General features: G+C 40.7%; 1 protein-coding gene and 1 pseudogene across 1 annotated transcript; both read left to right on the forward strand.

The window, feature by feature from the left end:
• Positions 1 to 379: 379 nt before the first annotated feature.
• Positions 380 to 6,018, forward strand: LOC143437296 (uncharacterized; annotated as a pseudogene).
• Positions 3,039 to 6,018, forward strand: LOC143437395 (uncharacterized). Its single transcript, XM_076922224.1, has 2 exons — positions 3,039 to 3,440; positions 3,745 to 6,018. Exons 1-2 carry the CDS (start codon positions 3,039 to 3,041, stop codon positions 3,826 to 3,828), a joined length of 486 nt encoding a protein of 161 aa, XP_076778339.1. The 3' UTR covers positions 3,829 to 6,018.
• Positions 6,019 to 19,999: the final 13,981 nt, after the last annotated feature.

The raw sequence follows: 19,999 nt of genomic DNA on the forward strand, positions 1-19,999 counted from the left end.
GGGAGGTAAGCTGGCCAGCGCATCTTTATCTGTTTGTCTGACGGCCGTCTCTGTCTCTGTCTTCCGTACGATCTAGCTAGATTGCTCTGTAATTCCGGCGGACTTAGGAAGGGTTGACGGACCCAGATTCCTCCTCCGCACCCCCAGGATATGTCCTGGGGGAAAGTCTGAAAACACGGCGTCCATGGGACTTTTTGGGGCTCCACCCCTGACCTGCGGATACGTGTCTCTGGAGATAGAGGATACTCCGACCTCTTCTCAAACCCCTTCAGGTTTTTTGGTTTCATTCTTGCATCGAAGCCGCGCAGCGCGTTTGTCTGTGTTTGTGTTCTGTTTTGTCATTTGTTATTTAGTCCTAAGTGTTTCTTTGGGAGAAATTATGGGCCAGATGCTGGTCACCCCTTTAAGTTTGACTTTACAGCATTTCAAGGAGGTCCGCGGTGTGGCCCACAACAACTTCGTGGACGTCAAGAAAGGCAAATGGCAGATCTTCTGTACCTCCGAGTGGTCGATCTTTTCAGTCGGGTGGCCTCGTGATGTTACTTTTAACATTTCCATTATTCGGCAGGTTAAAAAGAGGGTGATAAATCCTGGAACGGGCGGACACCCGGATCGGGTTTCATATATCATCACCTGGGAGTCGCTGGTGGTAGACCCGCCGTTATGGGTAAAACCCTTCCTCTCTCCCGTTCCCCCTCCGATCCTACCTTCCTTGCCGGACCCCGCCATAGTCCCAACTGCCCCTCCTGCTACCTCTCCCGTTGCCCTCTACCCTGCCCTTGTCAAACAAAGGGAGGACAAGAAAAAATGTCCCCCGGTCCTGCCATCCGATTAGGGCCCTCTTATTGATCTCCTAACTGAGGACCCCCCTCCTTATGGAGAACAGGGACTGGAGGGCCAGTCTGCGACGGCAGGTGGGGCCCCCTCCTCCTAGGTAGATCCTCCGCAGGGACAGGAAGCGTCCCCTGAGAACCCCGATTTCTCTCTGGTAGCGGGTCGGATTAGAGGTCGAAGGGAACCCCCGGGGTCGTCACAGGCCCTCCCGCTGAGAACTGGGAACGATGGTCGCCCCCAATATTGGCCCTTCTCTGCCTCAGACCTTTATAATTGGAAGAACAATAACCCTTCTTTTACACAGGATCCCTCCAAGCTGACTAGTCTTATTGAATCTGTCTTAATTACCCACCAGCCCACTTGGGATGACTGTCAGCAGCTCTTACAGGTGCTCCTCACCTCTGAGGAGAGGCAGAGGGTCTTCCAGGAGGTCCGGAAACAGGTACTGGGCGACGATGGACGCCCCACCCAGATACCGGCTGAAATTGAGGAGGCCTTCTCCTTGAAGCGACCCTAGTGGGACTTCACCACGGCTGCAGGTAGGGCCAGCCTACGTCTCTATCGCCAGTTGCTTGTAGCGGGTCTCCTAGGGGCAGGTAAAAAGCCCACCAATTTGGCCCAGGTCAAGTCAGTCACTCAGGGACCAGAGGAACATCCATCTACGTTCATGGAACTTCTGAAGGATGCCTACCGGGTACATACCCCATATGACCTGGAGGATCCGAGCCAGGCCACTCACCTTATCATGTCTTTTATCTGGCAGTCAGCTCCAGATATTAAAAGGAAGTTAGACACAGGAAGAGAAGGAGGAGAGGTTGAGGAGAGAAACAGAAGAGAGAGAGGCCCAGAGAGATAGGAAACGCAACAGAGATCTTAGTAAAATGATGGCCACTGTAGTAGCAGGGCAGAGACAGAGTAGTCAGAAACCGGGAGAGCAGGAAAAGTGAGCCCCAGCAATAGATCGAGATCAATGTGCCTACTGCAAGGAAAAGGGCCACTGGATAAAAGATTGCCCCAAGAGACCGAGGGGCCCGCGTAGGCCCAGAACGGCTCAGACCTCCCTCTTAAACCTAGAAGACTAGGGAGGTCAGGGTCAGGAGCCACCCCCTGAACCCCGGATAACCCTTCGGGGGGGGGGGCAGCCAGCCACCTTTCTGGTAGATACCGGCACCAAGCATTCGGTTCTCACCCGCCAACCGGGACCCCTGAGTGAGAAGACAGCGTGGGTTCAAGGGGCAACCGGAAGAAAATCCTACCAGTGGACCACTGAGCGCAAGTTACATCTGGCTAACGATGAGAAACAGGGATATGCGAAGGGGGTCTTGACACAGAAATTGGGGCCCTGGCGATGACCAGTGGCCTACCTGTCGATGAAATTGGACCCGGTTGCTGCCGGATGGCCACCATGCCTCAAGATGGTGGCGGCCATCGCCCTCTTGCTCAAGGACTCTATGAAGTTAACATTGGGCCAGCTGGTGATGGTGTTTGCCCCGCATGCGGTGGAGTCCTTGGTAAAGCAACCCCCAGGAAGGTGGCTCTCCAACGCCTGAATGACACATTATCAGACTTTATTGCTGGACTCCGAACGAATCACCTATGGATCCCCGGTAGTGCTTAATCCCGCCTCTTTGCTCCCCCTCCCTGGGGAGCCTGACCCCCATGATTGCATCCAGATCCTAGCGGAAGTACATGGGACACGCCCCGACCTGACAGATCAGCCCCTCTCCTCTCGGGACTACACCTGGTTCACCGATGAGAGCAGCTTCGTACACAACGGGTTGCGAAAGGCAGGAGCTGCAGTTACCACCACCTCAGAGGTGATCTGGGCAGAAACATTGCCGCCAGGAAAGTCGGCTCAGAGGACAGAGTTAATTGCCCTGGCCCAGGCCCTCCGCATGGCAGAAGCCCTGAGCATAATTCAAACCCCAGGCCATCAGAAAGGAGACAACATCGAGGCCCGGGGCAACCGCTTTGCAGATCAAGCAGCAAGAGAGGCAGCGGTGAGGGAGTCCGCTGAGGCCCTCCCAGTCAGAGCCGACCCGGAAGATGAACCCCCACTGGCAATCACATATAGTCAAGAGGATCTAGAGCTGATCAAGAAAATGGGGGCCGCCTATGACCCCATCTCCAGACTATGGGTCCACCAGGGAAAGCCAATCTGGCCCACACAGCAAACCAAGGCTCTAATTTAATGCCTACACAGGATGACCCATTTGGGTCAGAAGAAAATAAAACTGCTGGTAGATAAAGAAGAGGAGAAACAACTGTTCCTGGGCAAAGACAAGATTCTCCAGCAAATCACAGTCAATTGTGACATTTGTGCCCAGGTTAATGCAGGACACAACAGGGTGCCCTGTGGAGCCCGTGCCCGGGGCAACCGACTCGGAACTCAATGGGAAATCGACTTCACAGAGGTAAAAACTGGGCTCTATAGATACAGGTATCTGTTGGTTTTTGTAGATACCTTTTCAGGCTGGGTAGAGGCTTACCCGACAAAACATGAGACTGCGAGGGTGGTTGCAAAGAAACTGTTAGAGGAAGTCATTCCCCGCTACGGGATACCACATATTCTGGGCTCAGACAACGGACCCGCCTTCATCTCCCAGGTAAGTCAGTCAGTGGCCAAAGCACTGGGGATAAATTGGAAACTGCATTGCGCATATAACCCCAGGAGTTTAGGTCAAGTAGAAAGAGTAAATAGAACTATAAAGGAGACTTTAGCCAAATTAACGCTGGCACCTGGCACTAGAGACTGGGTAACCCTGCTACCCCTGGCTTTGTATCGAGCCCGAAACACGCCTGGGCCACAAGGACTTACCCCCTTTGAGATTCTTTATGGGGCGCCTCCCCCGGCGGCCAGCCTCTTGAATCCTTACCTCCCATCCCTTGCTGATAGCCTCCCCTTTCCAGATCACTTGCAGGCGCTACAGATTGTCCAGAAGGAGATTTGGCAATTCCTTGCAGGTGCCTACCAAGAGCAGGCGGACCAACTAACGATACCTCACCAGTTCCAAGTGGGAGATTCTGTTTGGGTTTGACGGCATCAATTAAAGAACCTGGAACTGCGGTGGAAGGGACCCTTTGTCATGCTACTAACCACCCCAACGGCACTGAAAGTAGACAGCATCGCTCACTGGATTCACGCCGCCCATGTCAAATTGGCTACCTCCGTTCCAGAATCGAACCAGGCCACGAGATGGAAAGCCCACCGTACCCCAAACCCTTTAAAGATAAGACTTTCACGCTCCTAGTTTTCCTTTATTTGCCAATAAGACGACTTCTTCCAGTCCCCACGCTCCCAAGTCATTAACTTGGGAGGTCGTAAACAGTCAGGGCGACGTCGTCTGGTCTGTCTCCGGAACGCATGCCCTCTGGACTTGGTACCCGGAACTGTACCCAGACTTGTGTAAGCTGGCAACAGGAGCACCAGGGTGGGACTTTGAAGGGGGCTACCCTGGCGCTGCTTCTGCCTCCGTGACTGCAGACAGAGGGTGGTTGAATCCTCTTCTGAGTCACAATTCGTTTGTAGAATTGCAGAACCATCTCCACTTATTTCCGTCATCCCAGGGGCTAACTTTAGTCCCAGTTTATACAATGGATTGACCTTTGCAGTAGCTTCAAAGACACCAGTGATGGATCAAACGTATCAAAAATGTTAAATGGGGGCTCACAGGAGCGGTATGCTGTTTGATCAGATGCCACTTTTGTGCTAAATCTGAGCCAGCAGGAAAAAGACATTTCTCCAGCATCAATTCAGAAAGATATATTTTTCTTTTATCGAAAAAGAGAGGCTTTGACTACTTACTGTAAGTTCTCATGGGAAAGCACAAACCCACAGTGTCCTGGAGCCTCTGCCTCAGAGAGCGGTTCCCTGTCCATGTCGTGCATGGAGCTGACTCCATAGCGCCGCTCTCGCCTCTGAAGGCCGCTTCGAGTTCTACCAAACTTTTTCTCAGTAACCAAGGAACTCTGGCTGGCGCTGCTTCTGTGGCCCCGCAGGCATGCCCCGCTGAGGGACGACCGGTGCCCAAAGGAGGGCGAGCCGGGGTCTCCTGGGGGGCCGCAACCCCCAATCGGAGGAGCCAGCTCAAAGAAGTAACCTTTTATGTCTGTCCCGGATCACACCTTCCCCAGGCATACCGTTACTGTGGGGGAGGTTCGGACTTCTATTTGCAAGTCCTGGGACTGTGAGACGACTGGCCAGGCCCATTGGAAGCCCTCCTCTGGCTGGGACTATATCACAGTAACTGCCAATTACACCCTCTTCCAGGAATGCTGGCTGTGCTTGAGCTCAGCACCCCCTTACTATGAGGGGGTTGCTGTGATTAAAAACCTTTCCAACCACACCTCAGTTCCTCAACTTTGCTCACAGGGCACCCAAAACAAGCTGACCCTGTCCAAAGTATCAGGCAAGGGACTTTGTTTAGGGACAGTTCCTCTTACCCATCAAGCCCTTTATAATAAGACCCTCCGGGTACACCCTGGGAACTATTGGTTTACAGGCCCGAACGAGACCCAGTAGGCCTGCAACATGGGACTGACCCCTTGCATATCGGCTCAGGTCCTCAATCAAACCAGAGATTTTTGTGTCCTCGTTGAGCCGTGGCCCAGGGTTATCTATCACAGTCCAGGCTATGGTTCTAACTCAACAGTATCACCAACTTAGACAGGAGACCGAGTTAAACTAAGATAATAGCAAATGGAAGATTCCATTCCATGTATAAAGAAAATGGGGGAATGAAAGACCCCAGCTTAGCCGAGTTGTTTTGTTCAGCAGAGTTGTTTTGTTCAGCAGAGTTATTTTGCTCAGCAGAGTTGTTTTGCAAGGCTGGAAAAATACTGGGCCTCTGAGCAGGTCAAAGATAGTGCCAAAACAGTGCACCTGGCCCCAGGCGGGGGACAGAAAGTACCCAGAAAAACACCAGGTGATCCAAAGAACAATAGAGACTGCCCTGAGCACCTCGTTCCTGGAACAGGGTGTTGACCCTAGGTTGAACCTGGCCTTATTTGAATTGTCCAATTAGAGCCCTGTAACCATGCTTCTCGCTTCTGTAAACCTTGCTTCCTGCTCTGAACCCCTATAAAAACCCCAATCTCTAGACCACCGGACGGCAGTCCTCCAGGGAGACACTGTCGTCCGGGTACCAGTTTGGAAGAATAAAGCCTCTTGCTGTTGCATCCGAATACCTGGTCTTGGTGTCTTGGTGATGGGGGTCTTTCAGAGTGAAAGACCTGAGGCCTAGGTCTTTCAAGTTCTGTCTGACAGATGACAATTTCAGACTTTCCCAAGAAAGTAGGCAATCTGCATAATGTCTGTCTGTTGCTTAAATTCACACTTTAAGTATAGTGAAATACTTGTCACTTCCAATCTTGAAACTATGGGAATACTCTGAACATCAAAAGTAAATCTTTCATTGTACTTTCAGACCTAGTAATCTTACTCCCCAGAACAGTACAGTTGCCAAAAGTTCAGAGATCTATAAATCTATGAGCTGGTGCTGTCCTCCCCTCCTCAGATCCCCAGGCCTTTCCCACACTCACCTTCTATCTTTGTGTAGTTACTATACTGTAGTGTATATGTCATATACCAAAATATCCACATTTGATAATGATGCAACTGTTGTAAGTCTAACTTCATGGACTGTGAAGAAGCCATGAGGTGAGACATAGAGGCTGTGGGCTTAGAAAATGACAGGGATTCAGCTGGGTATGGACTCGCAGGATCACATAGAAACTACCAGGACTACCTGTAGAACATTTCCTACAAAACAAATTTGAATTGTGAAAAAACTAATATTAATATTTTCAATTTCCTACAAAACAAATTTGAATTGTGAAAAAACTAATATTAATATTTTCAATTTTCTACAAGACAAATTTGAATTGTGAAAAAGCTAATATTAACATTTTAATGGGTATTAAGGGAGAGAGTCAACAGAGAGAGTTTTTTATAAAGGACAGTTTGGCCTCACATAGACTTGGCGCAGGCTTAGAGAATTTGCCAAGTAAAGTTACATAGGAAATCATTTTAGTGATACTGTAATACTTTGCCTCTTGTACCAAAGAAACTACAGTAGTGTGTTTATAACAGAGATCTCTCTTTTCTTTTCATCTTGTTTGTAGTTTATTGAATGCTTTGCTTCCAGCCCTAAAAAAAAAAAAACAAAAACAAAACAAAAAAAAAAAAAACAAAACAAAACAAAAAAAACAGTATTGGAGATTGAAAGAAACTGGCCTGTCAAATGCTGCTTTTGATTCTTACTTCAAAGATATTGAAAGTTTAGTAGAGAGAAAAAAGGTGGTGGCTTGGGCTGACCAAACTACCAAACATTCAAACCAAAGTGATCTTCCAGGGATGTCTCTTCTTGTGACCTTCCCAGAGCTTGGACCAATTCAGTCTATTCCTTGTTGTAAGTATTTTTATTTTATTCTATAAATGGAAGCTTATTTCTAAGAATTTTTTTATATTCCAATCTACAGAACATTTGGTTTCTTTTAAATATACTTGGTTAATTGATTACCACTAACAAAGAATCTAGCTTCTAAGTATTTTAATTAACAAGAATCTCCTAGGACCTACCAGCATCTATATATTGATGTTCTGAATAACTAGCAGTTTCATTTTCTTCCCATTCTTATTTAAATTTTAACTTCAATTAAGGGCTAACGTATATAAAAATATTGTGCAATTTATAATAACTTAATCTTAAAATCAACGAACACTATAGAATTCACTGTTTCTATTTACGTTTGTTATCTCTCATCTTTCTACAGATTGTGAATAAGATATTTTCATTGCAAAGCCGACATATAATCTTGGGTTAACATGATACTTTTTGCAGTGTAGAATGTAGCAATGTGGATTGCCGTGTCTTTGAGATAGCCTGTAGCAATGTGGATAGCCCTGTCTTTGAGATAGCTAATTTTCGCAATTTGTTATGCTTATGTGCCTTCTGACTTGCACAGTATGTCTTCCCTTGAGTTCTCTGTGTTTGTTCATAAATAAATTTTATTTGTTAAGCCTAGGTTTTGTGAGGTTTCACTTGTAGATTGGCACATTTTGTTCTGCAATTGTTATCAGTTACTTAGTTTACTGTAAACAGTTTAAATCTACCTATAACAGGGATGCACTTCATTTAAAAGTTTAAGAACTTATGAAATAAATTTGCAGTGATGTAATCAGGATTTTGGTGAGTAGTGCATCTGACTGATTATTTTTGTGGGTGTTACTTAGAATTTGCATTGCTGTTGCCGGATACCTAAGAATGGATTTATTTTGGCCAAAGATTTTGCAAAAGATCAGTCCATAGTCACAGGGGCAGATCATACTGTGAGCTGAGGCCACATTCTGGAGAAGTTGACAGAGAGAGAACCAGGGAGGCCAGAAGACCTTGAAATTCATGTTCCTGCCTTTTCCACTGATGCCACACATCCTCCCACAACAGCACATTCAGCTGGTTTAACACGTGAACCTGGGTGAGACATTTTATATTTATTATTTATTTTATTATTATTTTATATTCACACCATAGCCATGTATATTTGCTTCTGTGCATTCATAGAACATGATTTGAAAAACCATGATTAGAAAACCAAAACTTTTTTTTTTTCAATTTAAGTACTTTATTGATATTTTGGCTCACCCCAAATTAATTTTCCTTTTGTAGATACCTACAATATCAGATGCCTCAAAACCAAAACTGGGGAGCCCATGTAACAGTCAGAAATGTTGACTGTTGGATCATTTTGTGTCTTCGAGATATACCTCTATCAACACTTTCCAAAATAAAAAAGATAGTGGCTGAACAATCGTGGCCTCTAGTGTTTATGATAAAGAATGCTGTACCTAGTGCTTAGGAGGGCATATGTTTAATTTTTTAGGAAACTAAAATAGTAACACATTCTTTTTTTCTTGGATTCATCATCATCATCATTATTATTATTATTATTATTATTATTATTATTATTGGATTTTTTTTTTGAGACAGGGTTTCTCTGTGTAGCCCTGGTTGTCCAGGAACTCACTCTGTAGACCAGGCTGGCCTAGAACTCAGAAATCTGCTTGCCTCTTCCTCCCAAGTGCTGGGATTAAAGGCATGTGCCATCAATTATTGATCATTATTGGTTATCAATGAGTATTGATAATTATTGATTACCATTTATTAATTATTGATTATAGATCAGCATTGATTATTGATCATTATTCCATCACTGTGATCCCCCTGACTCTGCCTCCCAAATGCTGGGATTAAAGGCCATGCGGTCAATTATTGATTGTTATTGGCTATTGATTAGAATCGATTATTGATTGGCATTGACTGCTGATTATTGATTATTGATTGTCATGATAATTGATCACTTTCGGTTATTGACTAGTGTTGATTATTGGTCATTGATTGGTATTTATTATTGATTGCCATGATTATTGGTCATTATTCCATCACCATCATCCTCCTGCCTCTGCCTCCCAAGTGCTGGGATTAAAGGCATGCACCACCACTGCCCGACCATAGTAACACATTCTAAATTAACACATTTCTTTAGAATGTTAATACTTGGATTGCCAGTAGCACTGATACATCATCTCTTACGTATCTTTGTATTTGAGTTAGTTACTTGGGGGTTTTGTCCTTATTTTGGGTTTTCAGGGAATTTTTGGTTTTTAGACGGGAATTTAACTATGTAATTCAGACTTGACTGAAACTTGAAGCCAAGGCTGTCCTCAAACCTGAAATCCTCCTATTTCTGTATTCTAAGTGTTGGATTATGGTTATATACCATCATGCTCAATGATTTTATTTATTTATTTATTTATTTATTTATTTATTTAATTTATTTAATTTTGCTGGGTCTTTAGCTGGATGTATCCAGTATGGAGAATTGTCTAGTGTCTGGCAGCCTGAGGCTCTTTATTACTTCTGTCGTCGGTGTCCCCAGTGTTGCTGAGCTTTCTTGACAAAGTCCTCTGGCCATGGTGCGATGGCTTTTCTTGGTTGCCAACTCGATGCACCTTAGAAGAAGGACTCATGACCGAAAAAAACAGCCTCTCTCGGATTGGCCAATGGCTGACCCGACCCATGGGTCTCAGTTATTCCTGGGGATCGAGGGGCATCTCACTTGAAAAGGAACATAGGTGAGAGAAAGAAGCGAGACCAAGCAAAAGGAGAATTGTCAGGGTCTGATTTTAATGCGAAAGCAACTCTCAACTTACACAGTTCCTAACAAAAAAATGGGGAGGGAGGACAATACGAGGAAAAAGGAGCATATCGAAGTCAGCCATACATTCCCAGAATCCACCTGGCTACGTCACCTTTACCTGGGAGAGACTATGTCACTGCCCATATAAAACAGACAGAACACCCTGATCTTACTATATTCGTCCATCTGGGGGGACATCCTGTGGTCTTTTCTCCTATTGATGTCAACCACCCGGAGGGACGTCCTGTGGTGTTTCTCGTTCTGGTACACTGCTGTGCCATTATCAGGAGCAGGCAGCAAGCTGCACTTCCTGAACTGTCGGAGGTTGCACTTCTGCAAGTTTGGATGTTTGCACTTCCAAACATCCGTGGGAAGGTTTCTACTAGTCTCCAGCAAATGGACATGTCAATGAGACATTTTCTTCCTTGCTAATTGTTGGAGGAGGACCAGGTCCACAGGAGGTTGTATAAGGAGTCTGGTTGAACAGAAGTAGGGAACAAACCAGTAAGCAGCATCACTCCATGAGCTCTGCTTTAGCTCCTGCCTCTGGGTTCCTGCCTTGAGCTCTTCTCTAGGCATTGATAGATGATGGACTGTAAACTGTAGGCTAAAGTCAACTCTTTGCTCCCTAAGTTGTTTTGGTCAAGTGGTTATAACAGGAACAGGAACCAGACTTAAATCAGCAGCAAGCAGCTGTAGAGAAAAAATTGGCTGTAATTTTAGAAATCCTGAGTTTCCAGCTTCCGCTTTCACTTGTGTCTCTTGACAGATTTTTTAGCAGTCCAGTGCTTTAAAACTGATGTTTTGGGAGGCAGAGTCAGGGGGATGATGGTGATGGAATAACTATCAATAATCAATGTTGATCAACAATCAATAAATGTTAATCAATAATTATCAATACTAATTGATAGCCAATAATGATCAATAATTGTTGGCACACACCTTTAATTCCAGCACTTGCAAGGCAGAGGCAGAATGATGGTGATGGAATAACGATCAATAATCAATGCTGATCAATAATCAATAATCAATAACTGGTAATCAATAATTATCAATAATAATTAATAGCCAATAATGATCAATAATTGATGGCACACACCTTTAATCCCAGCACTCGCAAGGCAGAGGCAGGCGGATTTCTGAGTTTGAGGCCAGCCTTTTCTACAGAGTGAGTTCCAGGACAGCCAGGGCTACAAAGAGAAACTCTGTGTTGAAAAACCAAAAAAAAAAAAAAAAAAAAAGAAAAGAAAAGAAAAAAGAAACCGATGTTTTTACTTCGTACAGATTCTTTAGCTGTCTTCAGAAGAAAGATTGGCCTAGGTTAGGTCCGTCTATTTTGTTAGCAGAAATTCTCTACTTTATTTTTTTCAGTCAGAGAAATGTTCACAAGCATGATATTGATCACACTCTTTGCCTACTTCCAACTTCTCTTCAATCCTGTCCACCTCACTCACCACACATCTCCATGTTCTTTCGGTCTGAATGCACTCAGTCTTTCATGATCTCAGGACCTAAGTAGGATCAAGCATTGTTAGTATTGGGTGGGAGCTCTCTATATTTTTACATTAATATATATATGTATGTAATATATGTAACATGTGTATGTAATATATGTAATATATATAATATACATGTACGTAATATATGTAATATCTGTAATACATGTGAAATATATATAATATATGTATGTAATATATGCATTAATATATGTAATATATGTGTAATATATAATATACATATGGTATATATAATATACATATGGTATATATGATATATATATATACATACACATACACACACATACATATATACATACACACACACACACACACACACACATATATATAATATACATATGGTATATATAATATACATATGGTATGTATGATATATATATATACATACACATACATATATACATACACACACACACACACACACACACACACACACACACACACATATATATATATATATATATATATATATATATATATATATATATATATATATATAGCCAGAGTACCTAGAGTTGTTTTCAAGTAGGGAACATGCGCCACACTATGTCACGACAGGGGGATTCACCTCACTTGTTCCAAGGAAAGGTACAGTATTTTTAACTATCTCAGTTTTATTCTCCCCTCTCTTTACTCTCAAATAGGCGTGTATACAAATATTGGTCTGTTTTCTTTGCTGAAGCATTATCACTGTTAAAAGTTACCTAGGTGAGATCTGGAAAGCAAAACTTAAAATATAATTTCATCTTTTGCAGTTGCTCCTTTATAGTGAATTGAAGATATTGGGAAGGAATTGGGGTTTTAGCACCAAGTCTGAAGAGTATCAACCAATCTATACATTTATATATGTGTATGCACATTCAGAAAATAAAATAATGAACATTAACCATCCAGCAGCAGGTTGGATTAATAATATTAATAATATCAATAATATTAATATTATATATTATATTATATAACATAAAGTGTAATAATAACATATACTATTATATATTAATTATATTATATATTATAAAATATTATTATATATTATATATTATATATTATATATTATATATTATATATTATATATTATATATTATATATTATATATTATATATTATATATTATATATTATATATTATATATTATATATTATATATTATATATTATATATTATATATACTAACCCTAATTATATATAATATAATATATATTGTATTATATATTACATATAATATTATAATAATATTAATGTTATTAATATTATTAATCCATATCTCACATATGACATACTTGTACAAATTATGTCAGCAATAAAGTAAAACGTTTATTTGGCTACCTTTCATGTTTTAAAAGCAAAGATGAAATGTTGTATTTTACAAACATGAATTTTCTTTTAGAAAAATATCCAGTAGGTTTAGTGTTCAGTGTTTTTCTATTGGTTGTTTTGAGTATTTACTTCAACTGATTTCTTAGATTAAGTAATTGCATGTATTTTTATTCCATGAGATGTATATGTTGCATCTATATATACAGTCTTAGAAGGATAGAAGAAAAATGCCTGAGGCTATTTATAAACACACTTATTAATCTTAGATATATTCAATTATGTTCATGGGGAGGGACAATCAGTTCAGTTTAAGTCCTGTGTATAATCATAAACATTATCAACTGGTTTTGTTCTTAAGTTTACAACATACTGAATAGTATTGAGCTTGACTTTTTTCAACTGGTTTAAGAACCTTTAAATCAGAGGCAGTATTTTTATTTAAAGCATGTACACGACATGCTTTCAAAACCTGATTAGATTAACCATAATAAATTCAACTTGTACTCTTATTGAACATTTAAAATAATAAATGATAGAAAATAATATTTCAAAAAGCAAGGATTTTGATTTCCCTTGGTGTTTATGTCTAAAGAAAGAAAGCAGAGTTCCATCTGCTTTCTTCTACATCAGCTTCTCCAGGTTATTCTGAAGTCAATCTTACATCTATATTCTTTTCATTTATATCATTTGTCTCTAAGTGGAAATGTCTAATGTCTATACACCTACTGCTATTTACTATATCATCAGTGTTTACATTTCCCTGTCACAGAAGTGACTTGTTTCTGTACTTGAGGTACAAAGTCAACAATTGAGGTAGAAAGTCAGGCAAATGCTTTATTTCATCACTGATTAATCAGCCTCTTGTAACTCTTTTTGGCCCAGGGTCTTATTATGTAACCCCAGCTAACCTAGAACTGGCTATGTAGACCAAGCTGACTGAACTCACAGATATGGACACTGGATCCCCCTTCCAAGGGCTGAGATTAGATGTATACAGCACCAGTCCAAGCCGTACTGCCTTTTAAATCTCAGGTTCTGTTGCATTTATTTATTTGTTCATTTTGTAATACTGAATTACTAAATGTAAAGTACTTAGGAAATATTTATGTGCTTAGTCATATGCACACGGGCACACATAGAGGCACACGGCAACAACTAGATTCATTGAAGAAATGAATAAAAAGAAAACAAGGGCAGTATATAGGAGGAAAGGAAAGGGGGAAATGTAATTGTCTAAAAAAAATTTAAAAAGGACAAAAAAAAAGTGCAGCACTGTGCAGTACAAACCCCTGTAGAACTGCACTGATCCTCTAATAAGGAGCATAGGTCACTTCAACAGAGATTAGGAGTGGGTTGCAGGTAATATGCTGTTTTTAAAAACATAGTCTGTTAGTTTTCACTAATAAATTTGAAGGATCTTACATATAGTATATATATGTAATATATATGTATATATTATTATATCATACACATATTAATATATATGTGTAATATATAATATATATGTAATATATATATGTAATATATAATATATAATTTATATATGTGTATGTAATATATAATATATGGATGTAATATATGTACTGTATATGTAATGTATAATATGCATAACATATATGTGTAATATATAATATATATGTATGTAGTATGTGTAATATATATGTAATATATAATATATATGTATATGTAATATATGCATGTCATATATGTAATATATAATATATATGTGATATGTGTAATATATGTATGTCATATATGTAATATATGTATATAATATATATTATATATGTAATATATATAATATATGTGTGTAATATATGTAATATATCCATGCATATATATATCCATGCATATAAATATATCCATGGAGATATATATATATATATATATATACACACACATATACTGAATATATATATCATATATATATATATCCAAAGTATCTAGACTTGTTTTCAAGTCGGGGAAATGAGCCATACCAAATCATGACATGGGGATTCCTCTAACTTGTTCCAAGAAAGTCAAGAATGTAACAAAGGAAAGTAAACACTAAGAATCAGAGTTAAAGAGAAGGCAGATCACATGCGATTATTGTCAGGAATTACACATTTATTTTGAATGATACATGTATGTTGAGCTTTATCTTAGCATAGATGTGAGCTTGGCTGTATATTAAACCTGACAATGTTGATCAGATCATAGTGTGGTCAGGAAAGGTCGCAGCATTAGGAGAGTATTACAGGAGCAAGTAAAGATGGAGTTGCCTCAGATAAGAATTACAATTGCTGAGAATGGTATGGCTCGTGAGATTTTTGAGCCTGACATCTAAAAGGACGGGTTCATGTTAAAATGGTTGTTCATGTTAAAATGGTCACATGTTACAGGTTTTCAGAGTCAAAATAGTTTATATACAGGAGTTTGGTTAGTGCTTTGTTAAATTTGCCTTAGAATAGATCCGAAGTAGAGATGTCCTGGTGCACAGGTAAAACTCGGCCGTTCAAGAGAGAGGTCTGGTAGTGAACTATATCTTTGATGGTTAGTGACATTTACATAATATTAAAAAATAATAATAAGCTGCAGGACTGGATGAGGAGGGCATGGATGTTAGGTCTTTCCTTCAGTTCCTCCCTCACCTTCACTGGATTTCAGCTGTCAGGATGTTCTTTCCGGTGCTAAAAATTTAGCTGAACTTTTTCTCGATGCTTTTAGAATCATTTCCCATTCATAAATTTTACATTTTTTCCTTTCTGTCCTCTCCTAATTTATTTTAATATAATAATCTTATACCTTGTTTTCTATTTTTCTTTCTTTCTTTCTTTTTTTTTTTTTTTTTTTTTTTTTTTTTTTTGGTTTTTTGAGACAGGATTTCTCTGTGTAGTCCTGATTGCTGATTGTACTGGAACTTACTCTGTAAACCAGGCTGCCCTCGAATTCAGAAATCCCCCTGCCTCTGCCTCCCGAGTGCTGAGATTAATGGCGTGCACCATCAATTATTGATCATTATTGTTTATCAATTAGTATTGCTAATTATTGATTGCCATTTATTGATTGTTGAATATTGATCGGCATTGATTATTGATTGCTATTCCATCACCGTCATCCCCCTGCCTCTTCCTCCGAGTGCTGGGATTAAAGGCATGTGCCACTACTGCCTGGCGGCTTTAATACTTTAAACTTATCATGTCTTCACATTCTTCCCTCTTCTCCAATCGCCTTTAAACCTGCTAATCTAAATTGCTACCATTTAGGAAAGCCCGCCCCCTCGCGGTCATCCTAAGTAAATACAGTAAAACGTGCTTCCATTTCTGTTGTCTGCTTAAAGCCTTTCCTTCCTTCTTTTCCTTCCCCCCTCTCCTCTCTCTCTTTTCTCTCTTTTCTCCTCATCTTCTTCAATTTATTTATTTTCCTGTGTGAAAATGTTTTGCCCGAATGCATGCATGCATGTGCCTAGTGTCCACGGAGGTCAGAATAGTGGGCAGTTTCCTAGCTAAGGGCTAAGCCAGAACTCTAGTGTCTGTCCTAAGCTTTTAAGTGGAAACTCCTGAGTTTTGGAGACCAGACAAGTTAACCATATAAAATATCTATTATAAGATGATGTTATTAACAAACTTTCCAAAGTACCAACACAGTTAACATTGCTTATATACCACCCCACTTTAATGCATTTGTGCACAGGAGTCATCGTTAACACAGAGACCTTCCCTATAGAAAAGTCACAAGATTTGGAGTCCTGGGATGTAGGCCTTCATCTCCACAATCACTGCATGGGTTTATCCAGCCACTTCCAAAGAGCAAGGGTTACAAAGCATTGCTCTTAGGACTTGTCTGAGACCCTGCAATGCTGATGTATATTCTGAATTTACAAGAAGTGACTCAGGCTGGAGAGATGGCTCAGCAGGTAAGAACACCAACTGCTCTTTCAGAAGTCCTGAGTTCAATTCCCAGGAACCAGCAACCACATGGTAGCTCACAACCATCTGTAATGGAGTCTGGTGCCCTCTTCTGGTGTGTCTGAAGAGAACAATTGTGGTGTACTCATATCAAATATATATATTATATGTATTATATATATTATACATTATTATATATTATATATTATATATTTTAAACCTTAAAAAAAAAGAAGTGACTCTAGCCTCTTAGGACCAGTCTGTGGCAGGCCCATCTTCCAGTATTCTGCAACACTATAGTATTCCATTGAATATTGATGAAAATGCTGGTCTGTGGCACAAGTAAATTTGGTAAGTATTTTTACATCCTCTCATTGCATTGAAACAATCATCTCTCATTGAAACAACCCATTGAGAGAATTTCTTATGTTACCCTCAAGCTGAGTCTGAGAGCAACAGCATAGCTCACCTAAAGTCAGAAACTACTGGAGTCAGGGCAGAGCCAATAGTTAGGGTGACTGTGGGAAATTTTTGTTCAAACTCATATTCTGTTGAGGGAAGGGCTCTAAAATTCACTGTGTGGCTGTGAATTTAGTGTGTTTGGTGGGAGGATGCAGCGGTGTACATGTGATGGCCAGAGGGCAAGCTGCAGATGTCAGTTCCCCTTCTACCCTGTGGAACCTGGGAATTGGTGAAACCCAGGTCATCAAGTTTGGCAACAGATGCTTCATTTATCTCTCACCAGACCTTAGTTTTTGAAATATTTATTTTTCCCTCCTCAAGTAGAATTTTACTGTATTATCATATAAAATCTATTTTCAAAAATAAACCTTTGAGCTGGACAGTGGTGGCTCAACCCTTTAATCCCAGCACTTGGGAGGCAGAGACAGTCAGATTTCTGAGTTCAAGTCCAGCCTGGTCTACAGAGTGAGTTCCAGGACAGCCAGGGCTATACAGAGAAACCCTGTCTCGAAAAAACAAAAAAAAAAAAAAATTTATCTTTTCTTGAACCTCTCTTTCTTCATCCCTTATGACCATTTTTCTTACTGAAGTGTCAGAACACTGAGACTACTACCTGATGTGATCTGGCAGGTACACGCTGGAACAAAAACCAGAGCCCAGTTCTGCCAATACTCTTGTTCTTTCCATTTTGAGTCTGGGAAGAAAATGTTATTTTAGAAAGAAGTATGTGGTACTCTGGCACATCTTCACCTGCATCCCACAGGTTGGGTCAAGGGATATTTGTATAAACAATGCCCATTTCTGAAGGAGTTGATGTGAGTGTGAAATAAAGTAAGAAATAACTGTATCTGTCTTGGTACCTGATTCATAGCAGTTTATTCAATCGATGATGATTAAGTCTTGACTGGAGGGGTCTATGAAACACAATGGAGATGAAATATGAAAGAAAGACACCAAGTTCTGAAATTACAGCCTTAGGAAACCACTGTTGGTCACCCCAGAGCTAGAACAGCCTGTCTGGATTGAGGCTCAGCCCAGTGGACTTGATGGAGGGGCAAGACTGTTCTATGTAGAGAAAGGGGGTAGAAAATTCTAGGCAAAGCTGAGCAAAGGCTCCAAGTAGTGAATATGTGGCCATCACTACAGGGCATATTCTAGAGACACACTGCCTGGTTTGGGATCACAACTCTACTGCTTTACATCTGAAATCTTATGCAGTTCTTTGTTCCTCCACTTTCTCAACAGAAAAAAAAATAGTACGACAATAGTAGTTACTCTTAGAGTTGTTGTAAGGCTTAATTGACACATCCAAAACACCAGAGCTTACAATCATAGCTGATGAGAGAAAAGACATGAAATAATGCTGCTGTGAACACAGCAGTAAACACTGCTGACCATGAAGGTAGAGAAGGATGGGTGTATAGCAACTACATTTGGCAGTCATGGTGTCCTTAACTGCAAAACAAACCATCTAAGTTGAGTGACAGATCCTGGTGTTGAGTAGGCAGTCACCCACTTCCTGGATGAATAAGCAGCTAAGACAAACTTGGGAGCATAGGACAAAATGGCGGTGGCAGGGGCATAGGGCACATGGCAAAGTCTGCCTCATCCCTTGGTTTCCTTCCATATCTAGCATCCTGTCCCAAAAGTTTTCTTTTTTCATTTATCCTATTTTACCTTCTACATGAAGCTTTAAGACAGAATTTGGGGCAAGATTAACTGTTTCATGCCATTTATGGGTCCTTTTCTCTTTCTTTCTCTTTTTATAGGAAAGAACAACTGGAAGCAGCAGCCAGGTACATTGTTTTTATTATGAATACCTTCCCCATTTCACCATTGTTTTTCGGGGAGGATTCAGTCCTGCATGGTGGAAAGCTGCTAGGTAGCCATATTGGTCACAAGTTAGTCTTTGGGGCTCACTCTGTTGCTGACCTTCAATTCCTCTGTCATTTTCATGTGAATTTAGTCAAGGACAACTTTATATGAATAATAGAAACAGCTATGATGTACTGAATGTCTGTCTCCTCAGAGCTAAGCTCCATAAAGGTTATCACAGATGATCTGCACAGTCACCATGTAAGAGAAGTCCTAGTATCCTCCTTTGTGTATAAGGAGACCAAGGCTCAGAATGGTTCCTCTACTCCTTCTGAATTCTCATAGGAATTAAGTAGCAAAACGAAAAATCAAAGTCAGACCTGAATGTTAAAAGAATGTTTACCATTGCACATTTTTCTATTTGTTCATTGGGCTCCTAGATGGCATTTCTGAAAGCAAATCCTGACTGCAATTCATGATCCCCATACACCTGAGGCTTTTCAATAAATCGTCAACACTGCACACTGCTGCAGAGGCAAGAGGAGGTTCAGGCTTGTGTATGACTACTTTTCTCAGCTTCCTATCCTGATGTCAAAGGTGCCCAAGGTCTGGACCCTATTCTAGTTTATAAAGCAAGGTGGATGATTCACTTTGACAAAATAGTGTGAGGTGATAAGAGGTGACAACATACAGCTAAGAGCAGTATTGATTTAAACTTATGAAGGGTTTTCTGGAAGTTTCCATGTAGCATTGTTGGATTAGAGCTGATACACACACACACACACACACACACACACACACACACAAATACACACACACACACACAATTTTCTGAAGTGGACTATAGTTGCAAGTACCTGAAACCATGGATAAGTGTACTAAATATTACTCCAAATATGCCTTAAAATGTCTGATTCTGGTTCAATTGGTAACCAAACTAAACTCTGCTCCTCTGCAAGAGCAGCAAGCGC

The sequence above is a fragment of the Arvicanthis niloticus genome, chromosome Y, assembly GCF_011762505.2.
Source record: "Arvicanthis niloticus isolate mArvNil1 chromosome Y, mArvNil1.pat.X, whole genome shotgun sequence".
Taxonomy (NCBI): Eukaryota; Metazoa; Chordata; class Mammalia; order Rodentia; family Muridae; genus Arvicanthis; species Arvicanthis niloticus.